At 36.8% G+C, this 24,309-nt stretch overlaps 1 protein-coding gene across 1 annotated transcript; it reads right to left on the bottom strand.

The window, feature by feature from the left end:
* Positions 1–81: 81 nt before the first annotated feature.
* Positions 82–22,510, bottom strand: LOC131953080 (ATP-dependent DNA helicase Q1). The gene is made up of 14 exons (XM_059316111.1): positions 22,325–22,510; positions 21,763–21,942; positions 20,972–21,151; positions 20,523–20,650; positions 20,035–20,212; positions 19,286–19,452; positions 19,035–19,116; positions 13,440–13,588; positions 11,800–11,917; positions 8,993–9,131; positions 8,237–8,337; positions 3,293–3,432; positions 2,806–2,938; positions 82–629 (listed from the first exon to the last, which is right to left on the bottom strand). Exons 1-14 carry the CDS (start codon positions 22,329–22,331, stop codon positions 82–84), a joined length of 2,250 nt encoding a protein of 749 aa, XP_059172094.1. The 5' UTR covers positions 22,332–22,510.
* Between the last annotated feature and the right edge of the window lie 1,799 nt (positions 22,511–24,309).

Raw genomic sequence — 24,309 nt, 5'->3', positions numbered from 1 at the left:
AAAATAAAATATTTATTTAATCAGAATATATTTGACAACAAAGCATTTTAAAAATATTAACAATTTATTACAAATTTTAAATCAAGTTTGAAAATCTTCATCATCACTGACAAGAATGGACTGGTGTGGAGAGGAAGAAGCACTGGATTCTATTTTTGTTACTTTCTCATCATAGTCCGAGTCAGAGTCATCACTGACCAAAATCCGTTTCCTTTTTTTTAACGAGGTTTTGGGTGTTTGACTGTTTGAGGGAGACTTGGATTTTCTGTTGTTGGGTCTGGTAGATGAGCTCCCTTCATCGGAATCATCAAAGTTCAAACTGACATCAGAAATTTTACAATCAGGAGCAACGGGGTCGAGTTTTTGTTTAGGTGTGACACCGTTTTGTTGTGCGCTGGTCATTTTCTTTTTTTGTCTGCAAGGTTGAGGGGGCAGAGAGGTGGAGAAGTGAGATTTCTCAGGGTTCACAATAACAAGACTAGGCTTCTGCTGCTTCTCAGTCTTTAGTGCAGGAGAGCCATCAGAAGATGGGTCAGGTTTGGTTGGATTTTTTGAAGGGACTTTCCCAGATTTTTCAAAGTCCATTAACACTGAGGCGACATTGTTTCTAAGGTGTTTGGCTTTAGGTCCTGAATTTGATGGAAGATAACAAAACAATCAGAAGTTAGAAATCAATAGTGGTTGTGAAGCATAGATTGTGTTAATTAAAAGCAAGTCAATTTAAAGAGTGAATATATTCTCTACATATATGTAGAAGTGACGCTGTGGTAGAATGGTAGAGCATAAAACTGAAAGACTTTAGATCAAATCTGGGTTTAAAGTCAGTATGATGTCCCTGAGACCACCCAGCTATGAGTGGTACCTGACTCAAGTTAGGGAAAGTAAAGGAAGTAGGGCATAGTGCTGACCACACTACCCCTTCATATGCCAAGGTCACAGAAACAGGTGAACTGTAATTCAATTGCCCCATGAATCGTCATGTTTGAAAGGGAACTTTACTGTACATTAACAACTTTTAAGGTGAAAAGTCACACAAAACATGCAGAGAAATATTTGCTGCTTACATTTAGACTGTTAATTGACTTAAATATTGAAAAAATTATTCTAAATAAACTGGGAGTAATCTCCCCTAAACATTCTCGAATATTCTTATATAACTCGGAATATAGACATGATTTTTAATTACTTAAACTTTTAAAAATAGAATAGAATCTCGTAGAAAAAAGAATTGCGCACCAAGCCAACGCCAAAACAAAATGTGCATAATAGTGCGCAATATTATTAGTACTTTTTAAATTTATATGCGTTTTTTGAGAAATCGGAAATAGCGTAAATTAGTACTTCCGGTTAACGGAAATTACTCAAAATTTGATAGAAGGTAGAGAATTAGATCTTTTACTTACATGTGAAATTTCATTTATCTATCTCAAGTTATATGCTTTTTAAAAATTCAAAGTAGAAAAAGTACTACTTCTGGTTATCGGAAATCTCTCAAAAGTTGATATGGATCTACGATTTTGATAAAATACTTATATGAAATTTCATCAACCTAGCTGTAATGGTACTCAAGTTATCGTGTTTACACACAGACAGACACACACACACAGACAAGATTGCAAAATTATGTTTTTCCGTATCAGTGAGGTGTTAAATGTCGAGAATTGTAAAAATCTCAATTTTTTTTTTGCACGATTACAAGACTTTCTCTATACTTCGTATATACTACAAAGTAAAAAACCTCAATAACTTGCTAATTATTTAAATATCTCATAGCTGGCCATTTAAAAAAGTTGTTTAAAATAAGAAAAAGCAAGCAGACCTACGTACCTGGTGTTTAAAATAAGAAAAAGCAAGCAGCCCTACATACCTAGTGTTGTTTAAAATAAGAAAAAGCAAGCAGACCTACGTACCTGGTGTTTAAAATAAGAAAAAGCAAGCAGACCTACGTACCTGGTGTTTAAAATAAGAAAAAGCAAGCAGACCTACATACCTGGTGTTTAAAATAAGAAAAAGCAAGCAGACCTACGTACCTGGTGTTTAAAATAAGAAAAAGCAAGCAGCCCTACATACCTAGTGTTGTTTAAAATAAGAAAAAGCAAGCAGACCTACGTACCTGGTGTTTAAAATAAGAAAAAGCAAGCAGACCTACGTACCTGGTGTTTAAAATAAGAAAAAGCAAGCAGACCTACATACCTGGTGTTTAAAATAAGAAAAAGCAAGCAGACCTACGTACCTGGTGTTTAAAATAAGAAAAAGCAAGCAGACCTACGTGCCTGGTGTTTAAAATAAGAAAAAGCAAGCAGACCTACGTACCTAGTGGTGTTTAAAATAAGAAAAAGCAAGCAGACCTACGTGCCTGGTGTTTAAAATAAGAAAAAGCAAGCAGACCTACGTACCTGGTGTTTAAAATAAGAAAAAGCAAGCAGACCTACGTGCCTGGTGTTTAAAATAAGAAAAAGCAAGCAGACCTACGTACCTAGTGTTGTTTAAAATAAGAAAAAGCAAGCAGACCTACGTACCTGGTGTTTAAAATAAGAAAAAGCAAGCAGACCTACGTGCCTGGTGTTTAAAATAAGAAAAAGCAAGCAGACCTACGTACCTAGTGGTGTTTAAAATAAGAAAAAGCAAGCAGACCTACGTGCCTGGTGTTTAAAATAAGAAAAAGCAAGCAGACCTACGTACCTGGTGTTTAAAATAAGAAAAAGCAAGCAGACCTACGTGCCTGGTGTTTAAAATAAGAAAAAGCAAGCAGACCTACGTACCTAGTGGTGTTTAAAATAAGAAAAAGCAAGCAGACCTACATACCTGGTAGAATGTAGCAGATTGTGCTGTAGGCCGTAAAGTGGAAATCTTCCTGTAGGTAGCCCTCGACCAACATGTGGGCCAGAATTCTTTCTGCTTGCTCTTTACTCATGGCTGGCACAGACACAGATTTTACCTGCAAGGATAGGGAGATTTTTACACAATGGTAGGGAGATTTTACACAATGGTAGGGAGATTTTACCTGCAAGGGTAGGGAGATTTTACGCAATGGTAGGGAGATTTTACCTTTAAACTAGTGCCCCCCCCCCCCTGAACCAGCCCACTCACCTTTAAACTAGTGCCCCTCCCCCCCCCAGTGACCCACTCACCTTTAAACTAGTGCCCCCCCCCCCCCCCCCCTGAACCAGCCCACTCACCTTTAAACTAGTGCCCCCCCCCCCAGTGGCCCACTAACCTTTAAACTAGTGCCCCCCCCCCAGTGACCCACTCACCTTTAAACTAGTGCCCACCCCCCCAGTGACCCACTCACCTTTAAACTAGTGACCCCCCTACTGAACCAGGCCTCCAACAACTTGGCCGAGGTGACCCGCTGCTCTGTTGAAGCTGCAGCGTCTAGTAGTGCTATAACATCTTTACAGTATTTGGTCACGTCCTTCTGAACTGTCCCATCTGTTGAGGGCAGCCATGTATAGGGTCATTTATTGTGTTAAGGTAGGAGTGTGTAGGGTCATTTATTGTGTTAAGGTAATAGTAAATAGGGTCATTTATTGTGTTAAGGTAGGAGTGTGTAGGGTCATTTATTGTGTTAAGGTAATAGTAAATAGGGTCATTTATTGTGTTAATGTAATAGTAAATAGGGTCATTTATTGTGTTAAGGTAATTGTAAATAAGGTCATTTACTGTGTAGGGTCATTTATTGTGTTAAGGTAATAGTAAATAGGGTCATTTATTGTGTTAATGTAATAGTAAATAGGGTCATTTATTGTGTTAAGGTAGGAGTGTGTAGGGTCATTTATTGTGTTAAGGTAATAGTAAATAGGGTCATTTATTGTGTTAATGTAATAGTAAATAGGGTCATTTATTGTGTTAAGGTAATTGTAAATAGGGTCATTTACTGTGTAGGGTCATTTATTGTGTTAAGGTAACAGTAAATAGGGTCATTTATTGTGTTAATGTAATAGTAAATAGGGTCATTTATTGTGTTAAGGTAATTGTAAATAGGGTCATTTATTGTGTTAAGGTAATAGTAAATAGGGTCATTTATTGTGTTAAGGTAATAGTAAATAGGGTCATTTATTGTGTTAAGGTAATAGTAAATAGGGTCATTTATTGTGTTAATGTAATAGTAAATAGGGTCATTTATTGTGTTAAGGTAATTGTAAATAGGGTCATTTATTGTGTTAAGGTAATAGTAAATAGGGTCATTTACTGTGTTAAGGTAATTGTAAATAGGGTCATTTACTGTGTTAAGGTAATAGTAAATAGGGTAATTTATTGTGTTAAGGTAATAGTAAATAGGGTCATTTATTGTGTTAAGGTAATAGTAAATAGGGTCATCTATTGTGTTAAGGTAATAGTAAATAGGGTCATTTATTGTGTTAAGGTAATAGTAAATAGGGTCATTTATTGTGTTAAGGTAATAGTAAATAGGGTCATTTATTGTGTTAAGGTAATTGTAAATAGGGTCATTTATTGTGTTAAGGTAATAGTAAATAGGGTCATTTATTGTGTTAAGGTAATTGTAAATAGGGTCATTTATTGTGTTAAGGTAATAGTAAATAGGGTCATTTATTGTGTTAAGGTAATAGTAAATAGGGTCATTTATTGTGTTAAGGTAATAGTAAATAGGGTCATTTATTGTGTTAAGGTAATTGTAAATAGGGTCATTTACTGTGTAGGGTCATTTATTGTGTTAAGGTAATAGTAAATAGGGTCATTTATTGTGTTAAGGTAATAGTAAATAGGGTCATTTACTGTGTTAAGGTAATTGTAAATAGGGTCATTTACTGTGTAGGGTCATTTATTGTGTTAAGGTAATTTGTTAAGGTAATAGTAAATAGGGTCATTTACGGTGTTAAGGTAGGAGTGTGTAGGGTCATTTACGGTGTTAAGGTAGGAGTGTGTAGGGTCATTTATGGTGTTAAGGTAGGAGTGTGTAGGGTCATTTACGGTGTTAAGGTAATAGTAAATAGGGTCATTTACGGTGTTAAGGTAGGAGTGTGTAGGGTCATTTACGGTGTTAAGGTAGGAGTGTGTAGGGTCATTTACGGTGTTAAGGTAGGAGTGTGTAGGGTCATTTACGGTGTTAAGGTAGGAGTGTGTAGGGTCATTTACGGTGTTAAGGTAATAGTAAATAGGGTCATTTATTGTGTTAAGGTAATAGTAAATAGGATCATTTATTGTGTTAAGGTAATAGTAAATAGGGTCATTTATTGTGTTAAGGTAATAGTAAATAGGGTCATTTATTGTGTTAAGGTAATTGTAAATAGGGTCATTTATTGTGTTAAGGTAATAGTAAATAGGGTCATTTATTGTGTTAAGGTAATAGTAAATAGAGTCATTTACTGTGTTAAGGTAATAGTAAATAGGGTCATTTATTGTGTTAAGGTAATAGTAAATAGGGTCATTTATTGTGTTAAGATAATAGTAAATAGAGTCATTTATTGTGTTAAGGTAATTGTAAATAGGGTCATTTATTGTGTTAAGGTAATAGTAAATAGGGTCATTTATTGTGTTAAGGTAATAGTAAATAGGGTCATTTATTGTGTTAAGGTAATAGTAAATAGGGTCATTTATTGTGTTAAGGTAATTGTAAATAGGGTCATTTATTGTGTTAAGGTAATAGTAAATAGGGTCATTTATTGTGTTAAGGTAATAGTAAATAGGGTCATTTACTGTGTAGGGTCATTTATTGTGTTAAGGTAATAGTAAATAGGGTCATTTATTGTGTTAAGGTAATAGTAAATAGGGTCATTTATTGTGTTAAGGTAATTGTAAATAGGGTCATTTACTGTGTAGGGTCATTTATTGTGTTAAGGTAATAGTAAATAGGGTCATTTATTGTGTTAAGGTAATAGTAAATAGGGTCATTTATTGTGTTAAGGTAATTGTAAATAGGGTCATTTACTGTGTAGGGTCATTTATTGTGTTACGGTAATAGTAAATAGGGTCATTTATTGTGTTAAGGTAATAGTAAATAGGGTCATTTATTGTGTTAAGGTAATTGTAAATAGGGTCATTTATTGTGTTAAGGTAATAGTAAATAGGGTCATTTATTGTGTTAAGGTAATAGTAAATAGGGTCATTTATTGTGTTAAGGTAATAGTAAATAGGGTCATTTATTGTGTTATGGTAATTGTAAATAGGGTCATTTACTGTGTAGGGTCATTTATTGTGTTAAGGTAATAGTAAATAGGGTCATTTATTGTGTTAAGGTAATAGTAAATAGGGTCATTTACTGTGTTAAGGTAATTGTAAATAGGGTCATTTACTGTGTAGGGTCATTTATTGTGTTAAGGTAATTTGTTAAGGTAATAGTAAATAGGGTCATTTACGGTGTTAAGGTAGGAGTGTGTAGGGTCATTTACGGTGTTAAGGTAGGAGTGTGTAGGGTCATTTATGGTGTTAAGGTAGGAGTGTGTAGGGTCATTTACGGTGTTAAGGTAATAGTAAATAGGGTCATTTACGGTGTTAAGGTAGGAGTGTGTAGGGTCATTTACGGTGTTAAGGTAGGAGTGTGTAGGGTCATTTACGGTGTTAAGGTAGGAGTGTGTAGGGTCATTTACGGTGTTAAGGTAGGAGTGTGTAGGGTCATTTACGGTGTTAAGGTAATAGTAAATAGGGTCATTTATTGTGTTAAGGTAATAGTAAATAGGATCATTTATTGTGTTAAGGTAATAGTAAATAGGGTCATTTATTGTGTTAAGGTAATAGTAAATAGGGTCATTTATTGTGTTAAGGTAATAGTAAATAGGGTCATTTATTGTGTTAAGGTAATAGTAAATAGAGTCATTTACTGTGTTAAGGTAATAGTAAATAGGGTCATTTATTGTGTTAAGGTAATAGTAAATAGGGTCATTTATTGTGTTAAGATAATAGTAAATAGAGTCATTTATTGTGTTAAGGTAATTGTAAATAGGGTCATTTATTGTGTTAAGGTAATAGTAAATAGGGTCATTTATTGTGTTAAGGTAATAGTAAATAGGGTCATTTATTGTGTTAAGGTAATAGTAAATAGGGTCATTTATTGTGTTAAGGTAATTGTAAATAGGGTCATTTATTGTGTTAAGGTAATAGTAAATAGGGTCATTTATTGTGTTTAGGTAATAGTAAATAGGGTCATTTACTGTGTAGGGTCATTTATTGTGTTAAGGTAATAGTAAATAGGGTCATTTATTGTGTTAAGGTAATAGTAAATAGGGTCATTTATTGTGTTAAGGTAATTGTAAATAGGGTCATTTACTGTGTAGGGTCATTTATTGTGTTAAGGTAATAGTAAATAGGGTCATTTATTGTGTTAAGGTAATAGTAAATAGGGTCATTTATTGTGTTAAGGTAATTGTAAATAGGGTCATTTACTGTGTAGGGTCATTTATTGTGTTACGGTAATAGTAAATAGGGTCATTTATTGTGTTAAGGTAATAGTAAATAGGGTCATTTACTGTGTTAAGGTAATTGTAAATAGGGTCATTTACTGTGTAGGGTCATTTATTGTGTTAAGGTAATTTGTTAAGGTAATAGTAAATACGGTCATTTACGGTGTTAAGGTAGGAGTGTGTAGGGTCATTTACGGTGTTAAGGTAATAGTAAATAGGGTCATTTACGGTGTTAAGGTAGGAGTGTGTAGGGTCATTTACGGTGTTAAGGTAGGAGTGTGTAGGGTCATTTACGGTGTTAAGGTAGGAGTGTGTAGGGTCATTTACGGTGTTAAGGTAGGAGTGTGTAGGGTCATTTACAGTGTTTAGGTAGGAGTGTGTAGGGTCATTTACGGTGTTAAGGTAGGAGTGTGTAGGGTCATTTACGGTGTTAAGGTAGGAGTGTGTAGGGTCATTTACGGTGTTAAGGTAATAGTAAATAGGGTCATTTACGGTGTTAAGGTAGGAGTGTGTAGGGTCATTTACGGTGTTAAGGTAGGAGTGTGTAGGGTCATTTACGGTGTTAAGGTAGGAGTGTGTAGGGTCATTTACGGTGTTAAGGTAGGAGTGTGTAGGGTCATTTACAGTGTTAAGGTAGGAGTGTGTAGGGTCATCTACTGCAGTATAGAAGAAAGTCATTTGTGTGTAAGTTTAATAGGGTTATTTACTGCAGTAACCATTGTATAGGGTCATTTCTTATAACAACACAACTGATACACAGTCATAAATCAAACAAACACAACAACAAATGTTCTAAATAAATAACAATGTTTTTAAAACATGTTTCATGTGCAGGGGAAGATTGTTGTGTAGTGTCCAGCAATGGACTTTTAAGTCACCTTTGATGTGGTGAGATCTCAGACAATGGTCACACATTTGATCGCACTGTGAACTTTCCCACACCTCCCCAAAATGGCGGGCGATGATTGACCTCCGGCAGCTTATGTTGATAAAAAATGAAACAACACATTAACAACATATATAATAATATCAACAAGGTAGATTAAGTGTCAAGTTTATAGTGGTAAACTTCATAAAACTGATGAATGGATGAGTGAGTTGGTTTTAAAACTGTGACAGAGGGTAGCTAAACATCTGATGACAGATAGTAGAAATTTTTTCTGTTAGACCATACAGTAAAAGTGGTCAATTATATTTATTTACATGACCTCAGTATATGAGGGATTCTGTGGTTGGACAATCGCCTTCCATATTCTGGATGAGCATAATGACATTCTACTAACTCAAACACAGTCAGTAAACAAACTTGAGATTTTTGGAAGTTTCTTTAAGAATATCTCTAGGAATCAAATTGTACAGTCATTTTACAACCACCTATCACTTTTTATGTAAGTATTTAAAATGTATAATTCCCACATTCGTCTACATTAAGGCACACAAAGCCTCAAACCATAAACCAATTAGAAATTAAAAAACTTCCCCACTCCCTTTTTATATTACACTAAAGTTACTAATCTCAATCAGTCTATCAAGTTACCCACAATATAAAATGACAAGCTTATGTGCAATGACGATAAACATAAAATCTGCAAATCTGAAGAAATCTCGTACAATATCGTATAATAAAAACACACCTGCGTACATCTATACAGTAGCGTATGATCCCATGTAGATTCCTCAGCCCAGTTTGTTCAGTGAAGACCATTGAGCTTTGTTTGGCTACATCAGCCAGACGGTACAAAACTATACAGTCAGACCTTTTGTTGTCTCGACCTATTGAACAATACAACACTATACAGTCAGATGTCATTACCTATAGAACAATACAACACTATACAGTCAGATGTCATGACCTAGAGAACACTACAACACTATACAGTCAGACCTTTTGTTGTCTCGACCTATAGAACAATACAACACTATACAGTCAGATGTCATGACCTAAAGAACAATACAACACTATACAGTCACACCTTTTGTTGTCTCGACCTGTAGAACAATACAACACTATACAGTCAGATGTCATGACCTAAAGAACAATACAACACTATACAGTCACACCTTTTGTTGTCTCGACCTGTAGAACAATACAACACTATACAGTCAGATGTCATGACCTAAAGAACAATACAACACTATACAGTCAGACCTTTTGTTGTCTCGACCTATTGAACAATACAACACTATACAGTCAGATGTCATGACCTAAAGAACAATACAACACTATACAGTCAGACCTTTTGTTGTCTCGACCTATTGAACAATACAACACTATACAGTCAGATGTCATGACCTAAAGAACAATACAACACTATACAGTCAGACCTTTTGTTGTCTCGACCTGTAGACCAATACAACACTATACAGTCAGATGTCATTACCTATAGAACAATACAACACTATACAGTCAGATGTCATGACCTGTAGAACAATACAACACTATACAGTCAGATGTCATGACCTGTAGAACAATACAACACTATACAGTCAGATGTCATGACCTGTAGAACAATACAACACTATACAGTCAGATGTCATGACCTGTAGAACAATACAACACTATACAGTCAGATGTCATGATTTATAGAACAATACAACACTATACAGTCAGATGACATGCTTTATAAAACAATACAACACTATACAGTAAGACATCATGACCTATTGAACAATACAACACTATACAGTCAGATGTCATGACCTATAGAACAATACAACACTATACAGTCAGATGTCATGACCTGTAGAACAATACAACACTATACAGTCAGATGTCATGACCTTTAGAACAATACAACACTATACAGTCAGATGTCATGACCTGTAGAACAATACAACACTATACAGTCAGATGTCATGACCTTTAGAACAATACAACACTATACAGTCAGATGTCATGACCTGTAGAACAATACAACACTATACAGTCAGATGTCATGACCTATAGAACAATACAACACTATACAGTCAGATGTCATGACCTGTAGAACAATACAACACTATACAGTCAGATGTCATGACCTTTAGAACAATACAATACTATACAGTCAGATGTCATGACCTAAAGAACAATACAACACTATACAGTCAGACCTTTTGTTGTCTCGACCTATTGAACAATACAACACTATACAGTCACACCTTTTGTTGTCTCGACCTGTAGAACAATACAACACTATACAGTCAGATGTCATGACCTAAAGAACAATACAACACTATACAGTCAGACCTTTTGTTGTCTCGACCTGTAGACCAATACAACACTATACAGTCAGATGTCATTACCTATAGAACAATACAACACTATACAGTCAGATGTCATGACCTGTAGAACAATACAACACTATACAGTCAGATGTCATGACCTGTAGAACAATACAACACTATACAGTCAGATGTCATGACCTGTAGAACAATACAACACTATACAGTCAGATGTCATGACCTGTAGAACAATACAACACTATACAGTCAGATGTCATGATTTATAGAACAATACAACACTATACAGTCAGATGACATGCTTTATAAAACAATACAACACTATACAGTAAGACATCATGACCTATTGAACAATACAACACTATACAGTCAGATGTCATGACCTATAGAACAATACAACACTATACAGTCAGATGTCATGACCTGTAGAACAATACAACACTATACAGTCAGATGTCATGACCTTTAGAACAATACAACACTATACAGTCAGATGTCATGACCTGTAGAACAATACAACACTATACAGTCAGATGTCATGACCTTTAGAACAATACAACACTATACAGTCAGATGTCATGACCTGTAGAACAATACAACACTATACAGTCAGATGTCATGACCTATAGAACAATACAACACTATACAGTCAGATGTCATGACCTGTAGAACAATACAACACTATACAGTCAGATGTCATGACCTTTAGAACAATACAATACTATACAGTCAGATGTCATGACCTGTAGAACAATACAACACTATACAGTCAGATGTCATGACCTATAGAACAATACAACACTATACAGTCAGATGTCATGATTTATAGAACAATACAACACTATACAGTCAGATGACATGCTTTATAAAACAATACAACACTATACAGTCAGATGTCTCGACCTGTAGAACAATACAATACTATACAGTCAGATGTCATGACCTGTAGAACAATACAACACTATACAGTCAGATGTCATGACCTTTAGAACAATACAACACTATACAGTCAGATGTCATGACCTGTAGAACAATACAACACTATACAGTCAGATGTCATGACCTATAGAACAATACAACACTATACAGTCAGATGTCATGACCTGTAGAACAATACAACACTATACAGTCAGATGTCATGACCTATAGAACAATACAATACTATACTGTCAGTCAGGCTAGACTAACACATTTTTATTAATTGTAATTAAAAACCCACCAGCCCTGCCACTCTCCTGGTAAAGATTCTCCATAGACTTGCTGATGGAGTGGTGTATCACAAACCTCACATCTGGCTTATCAATGCCCATACCAAAGGCCACAGTGGCAACTATTATCTGAAAATGTTCATTACAATTTGGATACCTCTTTCTCAACTTGAACAAATTATTTTTAAACCCTCATCTATTTTTTCTAAACAATATGACTCTTAACACATTTCTGAACAATACCTAGTTTAATTAAGTTTGACAAAAATGAACATATTTTTAGATCTTTTTATATCTTTAACCCTTTGAGCCCGCCAGGCCGGTAAACCGGCTTCAACATTAGGCATATATGTCCGAAAAGCAGGTTTTCCGGCCCGATGATCTAGCGTCATATTTCTAGCGGCCGGTATACCATCTAATTAAATATAATTAGCGGAATACTGACTAAAACTGCGCATATGTCTTTTTAGTGCGTGATTATGATTCTAAAAATAGATTTTAGGAAAAGTGAAAGTGTTTACAATACGTAGCAATGCCGCCGAAACGAAAAGCTGAGCCACGGCCATCGACTTCAGCACATAAAGCTGGTGCAAAAGATGAAGCAAAAGACCGAAATATCAACAAAAGAAGTAGAATGACTGCATCTCAGGCAATACATCTACTTATTGATTCTGATGAAGAAGATAATATTCCTGGTCTATATTATGATGATAGTGACGTTGAATTTGAGACTGAACTCAGTGACATTGAAATTGATAGTGACAATGAAACTGTTCTAGTACGTTATGATGCACGTGGTGCCAATGACAAAGACTTGCCGAAACGAAAAAAACAACAACTGTTTACTGGAGCAAAACATGCGAAGTTTTTCTTTGTATCGGGTCCGGCAGTGATAACTGTTTTGAAAGTTATCACACAAAAGTGGACTTCTGTCTATGAACTAGTATGGCCAGGTATCAATAATAAAAAAACAATTACTAAATGTAAATTTGTTTCTTCTATGTTCTATCAAAACAATAATTACGTGTTCGTTTTATATACATTTTTCTGTTCATACATTATAAACAAATAAAGAATTTCAGAATCTTTCTGCTTTGATGTTTGATCCTGAGTCTGGATACAAAATTTTGTCTGATTATCTCAAACGGTTCAAAAGTTATAGGCAAAGTTAGAAGCAGATAAGTGAAAATTGGTTTGGCCCTGGGAGCTCAGGTAATGGGAGAAACTAGGCCAGGGAGGCCAGGGCTCAAAGGGTTAAAATTCTAAAATTAAGATAAAAGCATTATAGATAAAATTGAAAAAAAAAAAAATGTAAGTTACAATTTGATAGTTTGTGAAAAAGGTTAACACCTTCGACCCAAAATTAGAAGAATGTTACAATAAATTTTAAAAAATCTTATTTATACTTGTTTAAATAATGTTATGTAATAATTGTAAATAATTATTTCAATAAAATTATTTAAGTTAATAAAAACAATATTAAATGAAAATTACACAAAAGTAAACTTTTTAAAAAAAAAAAAATATAAAATACTGTAATAAGTATAAAGACTCAATTATTCGAGTCATATTTCAAAGATGAACTAAATAATAATTCTCATAGCCACATTCTTATAACAAGAAGCAACTTTAACTAAACAACCAACGCTACCTGGACTTCGCCTGACAGCCATTTTTTATGGACTGTACTGCGAGAATTGGCATCCATGTCTGCGTGGTACCAGCCAGCCTTGAGACCTCTTGACTTCAGCTCCTGGGCCACTTCTTCTGAGTCTTTACGGGAGAAACAGTACACAATACCTGGGGAAACAGTACACAATACCTGGGGAAACAGTACACAATACCTGGGGAAACAGTACACAATACCTGGGGAAACAGTACACAATACCTGGGGAAACAGTACACAATACCTGGGGAAAAAGTACAGTACACAATACCTGGGGAAACAGTACACAATACCTGGGGAAACAGTACACAATACCTGGGGAAACAGTACACAATACCTGGGGAAACAGTACAGTACACAATACCTGGGGAAACAGTACACAATACCTGGGGAAACAGTACACAATACCTGGGGAAACAGTACACAATACCTGGGGAAACAGTATACAATACCTGGGGAAACAGTACACATTACCTGGGGAAACAGTACACAATACCTGGGGAAACAGTACACAATACCTGGGGAAACAGTACACAATACCTGGGGAAACAGTACACAATACCTGGGGAAACAGTACACAATACCTGGGGAAACAGTACACAATACCTGGGGAAACAGTACACAATACCTGGGGAAACAGTACACAATACCTGGGGAAACAGTACACAATACCTGGGGAAACAGTACACAATACCTGGGGAAACAGTACACAATACCTGGGGAAACAGTACACAATACCTGGGGAAACAGTACACAATACCTGGGGAAACAGTACACAATACCTGGGGAAACAGTACACAATACCTGGGGAAACAGTACACAATACCTGGGGAAACAGTACACAATACCTGGGGAAACAGTACACAATACCTGGGGAAACAGTACACAATACCTGGGGAAACAGTACACAATACCTGGGGAAACAGTGCACAATACCTGAGGAAACAGTACACAATACCTGGGGAAACAGTGCACAATACCTGGGGAAACAGTGCACAATACCTGGGGAAACAGTACACAATACCTGGGGAAACAGTACACAATACCTGGGGAAACAGTACACAAACAGTACACAATACCTGGGGAAACAGTACACAATACCTGGGGAAACAGTACACAATACCTGGGGAAACAGTACACAATATCCTGGGGAAATAGTACACAATACCTGGGGAAACAGTACACAATACCTGAGGAAACAGTACACAATACCTGGGGAAACAGTGCACAATACCTGGGGAAACAGTACACAATACCTGGGGAAACAGTACACAATACCTGAGGAAACAGTACACAATACCTGGGGAAACAGTGCACAATACCTGGGGAAACAGTACACAATACCTGGGGAAACAGTACACAATACCTGAGGAAACAGTACACAATACCTGGGGAAACAGTACACAATACCTGGGGAAACAGTACACAATACCTGGGGAAACAGTACACAATACCTGGGGAAACAGTACACAATACCTGGGGAAACAGTACACAAACAGTACACAATACCTGGGGAAACAGTACACAAACAGTACACAATACCTGGGGAAACAGTACACAATACCTGGGGAAACAGTACACAATACCTGGGGAAACAGTACACAATACCTGGGGAAACAGTACACAATACCTGGGGAAACAGTACACAATACCTGGGGAAACAGTACACAATACCTGGGGAAACAGTACACAATACCTGGGGAAACAGTACACAATACCTGGGGAAACAGTACACAATACCTGGGGAAACAGTACACAATACCTGGGGAAACAGTACACAATACCTGGGGAAACAGTACACAATAACTGGGGAAACAGTACACAATACCTGGGGAAACAGTACACAATACCTGGGGAAACAGTACACTATACCTGGGGAAACAGTACACAATAACTGGGGAAACAGTACACAATACCTGGGGAAACAGTACACAATACCTGGGGAAACAGTACACAATACCTGGGGAAACAGTACACAATACCTGGGGAAACAGTACACAATACCTGGGGAAACAGTACACAATACCTGGGGAAACAGTACACAATACCTGGGGAAACAGTACACAATACCTGAGGAAACAGTACACAATACCTGGGGAAACAGTACACAATACCTGGGGAAACAGTACACAATACCTGGGGAAACAGTACACAATACCTGGGGAAACAGTACACAATACCTGGGGAAACAGTACACAATACCTGGGGAAACAGTACACAATACCTGGGGAAACAGTACACAATACCTGGGGAAACAGTACACAATACCTGGGGAAACAGTCCACAATACCTGGGGAAACAGTACACAATAACTGGGGAAACAGTACACAATACCTGGGGAAACAGTACACAATACCTGGGGAAACAGTACACAATACCTGGGGAAACAGTACACAATACCTGGGGAAACAGTACACAATACCTGGGGAAACAGTACACAATACCTGGGGAAACAGTACACAATACCTGGGGAAACAGTACACAATACCTGGGGAAACAGTACACAATAACTGGGGAAACAGTACACAATACCTGGGGAAACAGTACACAATACCTGGGGAAACAGTACACAATACCTGGGGAAACAGTACACAATACCTGGGGAAACAGTACACAATACCTGGGGAAACAGTACACAATACCTGGGGAAACAGTACACAATACCTGGGGAAACAGTACACAATACCTGGGGAAACAGTACACAATACCTGGGGAAACAGTACACAATACCTGGGGAAACAGTACACAATAACTGGGGAAACAGTACACAATACCTGGGGAAACAGTACACAATACCTGGGGAAACAGTACACAATACCTGGGGAAACAGTACACAATACCTGGGGAAACAGTACACAATACCTGGGGAAACAGTACACAATACCTGGGGAAACAGTACACAATACCTGGGGAAACAGTACACAATACCTGGGGAAACAGTACACAATACCTGGGGAAACAGTACACAATACCTGAGGAAACAGTACACAATACCTGGGGAAACAGTGCACAATACCTGGGGAAACAGTACACAATACCTGGGGAAACAGTACACAATACCTGGGGAAACAGTACACAATACCTGAGGAAACAGTACACAATACCTGGGGAAACAGTGCACAATACCTGGGGAAACAGTACACAATACCTGGGGAAACAGTACACAATACCTGAGGAAACAGTACACAATACCTGGGGAAACAGTACACAATACCTGGGGAAACAGTACACAATACCTGGGGAAACAGTACACAATACCTGGGGAAACAGTACACAATACCTGGGAAAACAGTACACAATACTTGGGGAAACAATACCTGGGGAAACAGTACACAATACCTGGGGAAACAGTACACAATACCTGGGGAAACAGTACACAATACCTGGGGAAACAGTACACAATACCTGGGGAAACAGTATCTGAGGAAACAGTACACAATACCTGGGAAAACAGTACACAATACCTGGGAAAACAGTACACAATACCTGGGGAAACAGTGCACAATACCTGGGGAAACAGTACACAATACCTGGGGAAACAGTACACAATACCTGGGGAAACAGTACACAATAACTGGGGAAACAGTACACAATAACTGGGGAAACAATACCTGGGGAAACAGTACACAATACCTGGGGAAACAGTACACAATACCTGGGGAAACAGTGCACAATACCTGGGGAAACAGTACCTGGGGAAACAATACCTGGGGAAACAGTACACAATACCTGGGGAAACAGTACACAATACCTGGGGAAACAGTACCTGGGGAAACAGTACCTGGGGAAACAATACCTGGGGAAACAGTACACAATACCTGGGGAAACAGTACACAATACCTGGGGAAACAGTACACAATACCTGGGGAAACAGTACACAATACCTGGGGAAACAGTACACAATACCTGGGGAAATAGTACACAATACCTGGGGAAACAGTACACAATACCTGGGGAAACAGTACACAATACCTGGGGAAACAGTACACAATACCTGGGGAAACAGTACACAATACCTGGGGAAACAGTACACAATACCTGGGGAAACAGTACACAATACCTGGGGAAACAGTACACAATACCTGGGGAAACAGTACACAATACCTGGGGAAACAGTACACAATAACTGGGGAAACAATACCTGGGGAAACAGTACACAATACCTGGGGAAATAGTACACAATACCTGGGGAAACAGTACACAATACCTGGGGAAACAGTACACAATACCTGGGGAAACAGTACACAATACCTGGGGAAACAGTGCACAATACCTGGGGAAACAGTACACAATACCTGGGGAAACAGTACACAATACCTGGGGAAACAGTACACAATACCTGGGGAAACAGTACACAATAACTGGGGAAACAATACCTGGGGAAACAGTACACAATACCTGGGGAAATAGTACACAATACCTGGGGAAACAGTACACAATACCTGGGGAAACAGTACCTGGGGAAACAATACCTGGGGAAACAGTACACAATACCTGGGGAAACAGTACACAATACCTGGGGAAACAGTACCTGGGGAAACAGTACATAATACCTGGGGAAACAGTACACAATACCTGGGGAAACAGTACACAATACCTGGGGAAACAGTACACAATACCTGGGGAAACAGTACACAATACCTGGGGAAACAGTACACAATACGTGGGGAAATAGTACACAATACCTGGGGAAACAGTACACAATACCTGGGGAAACAGTACACAATACCTGGGGAAACAGTACACAATACCTGGGGAAACAGTACACAATACCTGGGGAAACAGTACACAATACCTGGGGAAACAGTACACAATACCTGGGGAAACAGTACACAATACCTGGGGAAACAGTACACAATACCTGGGGAAACAGTACACAATACCTGGGGAAACAGTACACAATACCTGGGGAAACAGTACACAATACCTGGGGAAACAGTACACAATACCTGGGGAAACAGTACACAATACCTGGGGAAACAGTACACAATACCTGGGGAAACAGTACACAATACCTGGGGAAACAGTACACAATACCTGGGGAAACAGTACACAATACCTGGGGAAACAGTACCTGGGGAAACAGTACACAATACCTGGGGAAACAGTACACAATACCTGGGGAAACAGTACACAATACCAGAAGAAACAGCATATAAAACTTGAAAAACAGTAGACTAAACTTGCAAGAAATAGTACACAAATCTAACAGGAATCAGAAGACAATAATGTTAAAAATAATAACCAATGTTAGTTTCTGGTACTTTTGCTAGTTTCTCTACAAAAATTCTAAACTTGACCGTAATGGGTATACCAAAAAAAAAAAGTGGAACCAAACAGTTATGTCCTACCAGTATTTTTATTTAGTTTTTCATCTGTCTTGGGGTTAGTATTAGTTTAACAAAAAATAGTGATAAGCTTTTAAAATGTCATTTCGACCTGTTGGATGATATAAGATTCAAATCTTTATTTTAGGCTGTCAACCTATGTTAATTACATATCAGGTACTAGTTGAGTTCAGTCAAAGAAACACTAATAGCACAATAAAAATAGTGAATAAATGAGTAGCCATCAACTTGCCTGACTGCCCTTTAAACCGACTAGTTATCAGTTGATGTATCTTATCTATTGCTTCTTTTTGTGAGTTGGGTTTTTCTTGTACCTTGAAAAAATTAAGAAAGTGGCAAATAAAATAAGTAATTATTTTGCACAACAACAATAGCATGGACATAAATAACAAGGCTTTAGTAATATCTAGCTAAGGGGAGAACACTCTAATAAAAAGCTTTCTGCAGAAATTTTAAATTTTAGTTACTCAAGAGTTATGTTACCTCATAGAATAAATTAGGTCTGTTGAATGATGCCCTAAATAACAAAGCTTTTGGGATGTTCAGAATCTTTTTGACATCTTCCAGAACTTTCAGTGTGGCTGTCGCGGTCAAGCCAAGGATGGGGGCATTAGGATACTGGCGTTTCATTATTCCGAGAAACTTGTAATCTAATCAAAAATGGAGTATCAACTCTTTATTAATATATTGAAATCTTTCTTATATAAAAACAAAATTTCAGTATACAGAGTTAAGTATGTATAATATAAACATTTACAAGGTGTAGGTAAAAAAAGAGAAAAATTAACCATGCAAAAGTGAGAGTCAAGTTTTCCAGGCGTAGGATGGAGGGTAAGATTTAGAATGTGTAAGCATAAGAATTAGCATATGTAAGCAAGAAAGTAAAGTTTACCTAGTGTAAGCAAAAAAGTAAAATTTAACAGGTGTAAGGGAGAAAGTAAAGCTTATCAAGTGTAAGTAAAAAAAAGAGTAAAATTTATCATGCAAAAGTGAGAAAGTCAAGTTTTCAAGGCATGAAAGATAAATAAAGATTTAACATGTGTAAGCAAGAAAGTAAAGTTTACCAGCTGTAAGCAAGAAAATAAAGTTTACTAGGCATAAGCAAGAAAGTTAAGTTTACCAAGTATAAGCAAGAAAGTAAAGTTTACTAGGTCTAAGCAAGAAAGTAAAGTTTATCAGCTGTAAGCAAAAAAGTAAAGTTTACCAGGTGTAATCAAGAAAGTAAAGTTTACCAGGCCTAAAGTCATGCCCCCACTGTGAGCAGCAGTGAACCTCGTCTATGACAATCCTGGCCAGGTGGTTGACCGCATAGCATTTCTCCAAGCGGTTCATGAACCTCTTACTTTTGGCCAGCTTCTCAGGGGTCACATAAAGTAGGCGGAGCTTACCTTTGGGGTTCACCATATCATCCTACAGATAACAGAAGAGATGATAATTTAAAGTTGTATTTAATTTTCTTTGGGTAATTGTTGTAGCAATATGGTTGTGTAAATTATAACCTGTTAATAGTTCAAGTTAACCACTGTTTTAAAATTTTGTTTGTACAGTTTTGCTAGTTTTCATTATTAGACATTTGGTTAAAAGACATCTACAGAAAAATCTGAAAATCTTATAACCACCTCTTACGAATAATATGCAGTTTCAATAATAACTTTACAAATTTGATATCCTAATATTATGCACCTCGTTAAAAAAAAAAAAAACAAAGATCTGAAGCTACCTGTACAAATTTGATATCTTCCTTGCTAGTTGAGGCACACAGTATCGCAGATGGAATGTTAAGTTCTTGTAAGGCCATTAGTTGGTCCTCCATTAAAGACACCAGAGGTGAGACTACCAGTGTAAGACCTGAGAATACAAAAAGTGTTACTGTTTGAAAAAAATGATACAAAACAAACATAAATTTAAAGTTCATATAAACAATATCAAATTTAAACCATCTATTGTTATAATTTTTTAGAAGACTTGAAATTCTACATGAACTGCATTTTAATCTATATGCTTAGCTGAAAAATTAGAAATTTGGTAAGTAAAAAAAGAATAATAATTGTAGATAATTAAAAAAGGTTTTAAAATTTTAAAAATTTAATACCATATTTCAATTAAATTCACAACTTTTAAAACTATGAACACAAACAATAAATAAAGCTACTGCAGTAATGATCTTACCTTTGTCAACAAGGGCAGGTAACTGAAAGCATAAACTCTTGCCACCCCCTGTTGGCATGATGAGAAGACAATCCTCTTTCTGCAAGGTGGCATTCATGGTCTGTCTCTGCATTGGCCGCAGCTCTTTAATTTTGAACACATTCTTCATAATTTCATCCATCTCTTTGGTCCAAGGGAAATCTAAACCAAAGATAAACAAATTAATCCCAACATGTTTATTCAAACAAAAGTCTTTAAAATGTATGACAATCATATTTAAAACATGGACAGTTTTAAGTATACATTAATTTCTGTAAAGAAATCAACGTAAAGTGAGTTGTTTATCCTAGTGTAAAAAGAATACTTGATTAAGATTTATGTACGAGATATTTCATAGACTTGAGAGTAAGGAATCTTCAGCTATGCTCTGCCAATATGTGACCTATTATGGAGTTACACATTAAGCTGTTCAAATGAAATGTAATTTCTAGCAAAGATAATTACCTCCATGGAAAACTAAGTGTTAAATACACTCTATTCCTAACTTACTAACACAATTTGGAGAATTCAATAGATCACTAACTCAGAACTGAATTAAACAGAAATGTGCATTATTTACAACAAGAGAGTAATAAATTCTGGAAAAACTCAGTGCATAACATGCAGTAGAAAAAGCCTCTCATCTGGGATTTAAGACTTTGAACTATGAAAGTTAACTACTGATCTTTTAGATAATAACAGCTATCCGAAAGATTACAAAACCCTTCTGATGCTTACAATGATCTACTCCTCTCCCCCTCCCCATCACACACCTTCACTATCCCATTTGATGTCCAGCTTTTTCTGGTGAGCTTCTTCCTCATGTTGGGAAAGAATTGTTTTTAATTCTGTTCGTTTGTTCAGTAGCTGACTTTGTCTCTCTAATAATTCTTGAAGCTCAACTTCCACCAGCTCCAATTCCTCCTCAACCTTGGTGAGTTCTTTCTGATATTCTGAAAAACAATAAAAAAAACCCTCAAAATATGTTACTATAATAGGCCATATGCCGGCCATATGTATTATGAATTATGTAATATGTGTAGAGTGTAGGCCTATGAAATAGCCTATGATGTATCAGTAATAGTAATACTCTAAGGAGTCTAAAAATTTGGAAAAAAAATTATGCTTGCACAAGGCAAATGGCTGACACAATTGCCACATTGTGCAATATACTTTTTGCCCAATCTATTTAAATGCAAAACTCACTCAACTAGACTTACTAGATTTAGATCTAGTAACTAGATCTAGTAAGTCAGTCAGACAATTTAAAAAAAAAATGCAATCTGATCTCAAATTCAAACTGACAACTAATTTCTTCACATTTTTAGTTCATACCTGCCATTTGAGAAAAGCAGGAACAGGAATGTGTTACAAATTTGGAAATGCACAATCCTAATTAGGCTAATTAAATTAGGTAGGCCTACAGAGTTGAATGTGATTTGGATTTAAATCTAAGGTTTTTAACTCTATTGATTTAGGCATTTTAAAACAAAACACAGGATCAACGAATATAAACATTCGGTTGCAGTCAGCCGCTAACAGTAAAAAATTAAGAAAAAAAGTTTCACCTTTTACTAGTTTATTAACTTAATAATTTTTGCAAACTAAAATAAAAGGCTTTGTACGACAACATAAGCTACTTTAAAAACTTTTTTCTTCCATTTTAAAAGATCAATAAGTTTAATGCCCTGCACCAGTTTTTGTCTTTTATAGGAATGAAATTGTTAAATTAAAATTCACAATCACTTATTATATAGGCCCTATGTATACTTTTGAAAAACTATATTTTATTTTACTCAACACATTCCAAATTCTACTTTTAATATTTAGCCTGATCTATAAGGGAGGGTGAGGACAGTGGCGTAGGCAGGGGGGGGGGGTTACAACCCCCCCCCCATGGACCCCTCTGTAAAAAAAATTATTGTCATAATACCACTGCTACTTATTTAAATCTATTTCTGAAACAGTATACATGTATAATTGAAAATGTATGTTTAGAACAGTCATCTAAAAACTGACGCTATGTTTACTCTGAGTTGGTTATCCCCCCCCCCCCCACCTCAGCAACACAATTGTGTAGAGCGACATTAATGTCACATCTAGGTACACGCTGGGTTGGATAATTGACCTAAAGAGACCGGACAATGGCGAATGAAGTTTGAACATCTCCCCCCCCCCCAGTGCCGGGGCCAGGTTATTTAGCGCCATAGGCAAAACTTATTAAAAGCGACCCCCCCCCCCCGCAATTTTTTTCGTGCCCCCGTATTATCAGAGGCGTAGCGACCCTTCCCGGCGCCCGGGGACAAACTTTCAATTTTCGATTTGCACCCCCCCCCTCAAACTTTCGATTTGCACCCCCTCCCCCGCGTAATGATGTAGCCTACCAAAGTATCACGCCGCCAGAATCATAGCTTTTATAACGTAAATCTCTGTGAATATTGTTTTTGCAATTACCAGTAAAAAGGTGTGTGAGAATACAGTTATCTAACCCATAGCCCATACCTTATCATTATCAGTGTTTCTTCCAGACTTTTTTCTCCGGGGGGGGGCACTTGAAATTTTCGGGGGGGGGGGCGGTACACTTTCTTCGGGGGGGCGGACACTGTTAAAAGTATATATTTTCTATATAAATTATATAAATTTCATCTCGTTCGGGGGGGCGGTAAAAAATTTTCGGGGGGGGGCTTCGCCCCCCCGAAGAGATGCCTGGAAGAAACTCTGATCATTATACTAAAAAATGATCTTAAAAGAACACAAAAAAGCAGTAGCTAATTAAAAAATGTATGAACTGAACTGCAAGACCGATATTTTAGTTATATGTAGGTTATTCTTCCGAATGTTTTTCTTTTATATTGAAAAGCGTGGTTTTATACCAACTCTGATTTCAAAAACTTTCAATGTGCTGTAATACTTTAGCATTTATGATGACCATATATTTAATTCTGATTTTGGGGGAAGGGCGCTTACTAAAATTTCCGGGGGGGGGGGGGGCAACGGGGAGGCTAACCCACTGCCTACTCCTCTGATAGCTGCCGGCTGTCATCTCATTTGTTGTTAAACGCTTTAAATGTGTTGCAATTTTCACTGTCCGTTATCTTATCTGTGTTATCAACTAACAAAATATAGATTGTTAAACGTCCAACGCATACTAAATCTAAGTCGTACATATAAAAAAAACAACACATTAGGCTAGTTCCGTTAAAAAAAAAATAACTGAAATTATCACTCGGCCGATATCAACGTTGGGCCTAGTTTTCATTATGCTGAAGTATGTTGTAGGCTAGGCTAGATCAGTTAAAACACTAGCGTACCTAATCGTA

The sequence above is a fragment of the Physella acuta genome, unplaced genomic scaffold (assembly GCF_028476545.2).
Source record: "Physella acuta isolate Inbredline_101_S28 unplaced genomic scaffold, ASM2847654v3 ptg000904l, whole genome shotgun sequence".
Taxonomy (NCBI): Eukaryota; Metazoa; Mollusca; class Gastropoda; family Physidae; genus Physella; species Physella acuta.
This window is presented reverse-complemented; position numbering and strand designations above follow the sequence as displayed.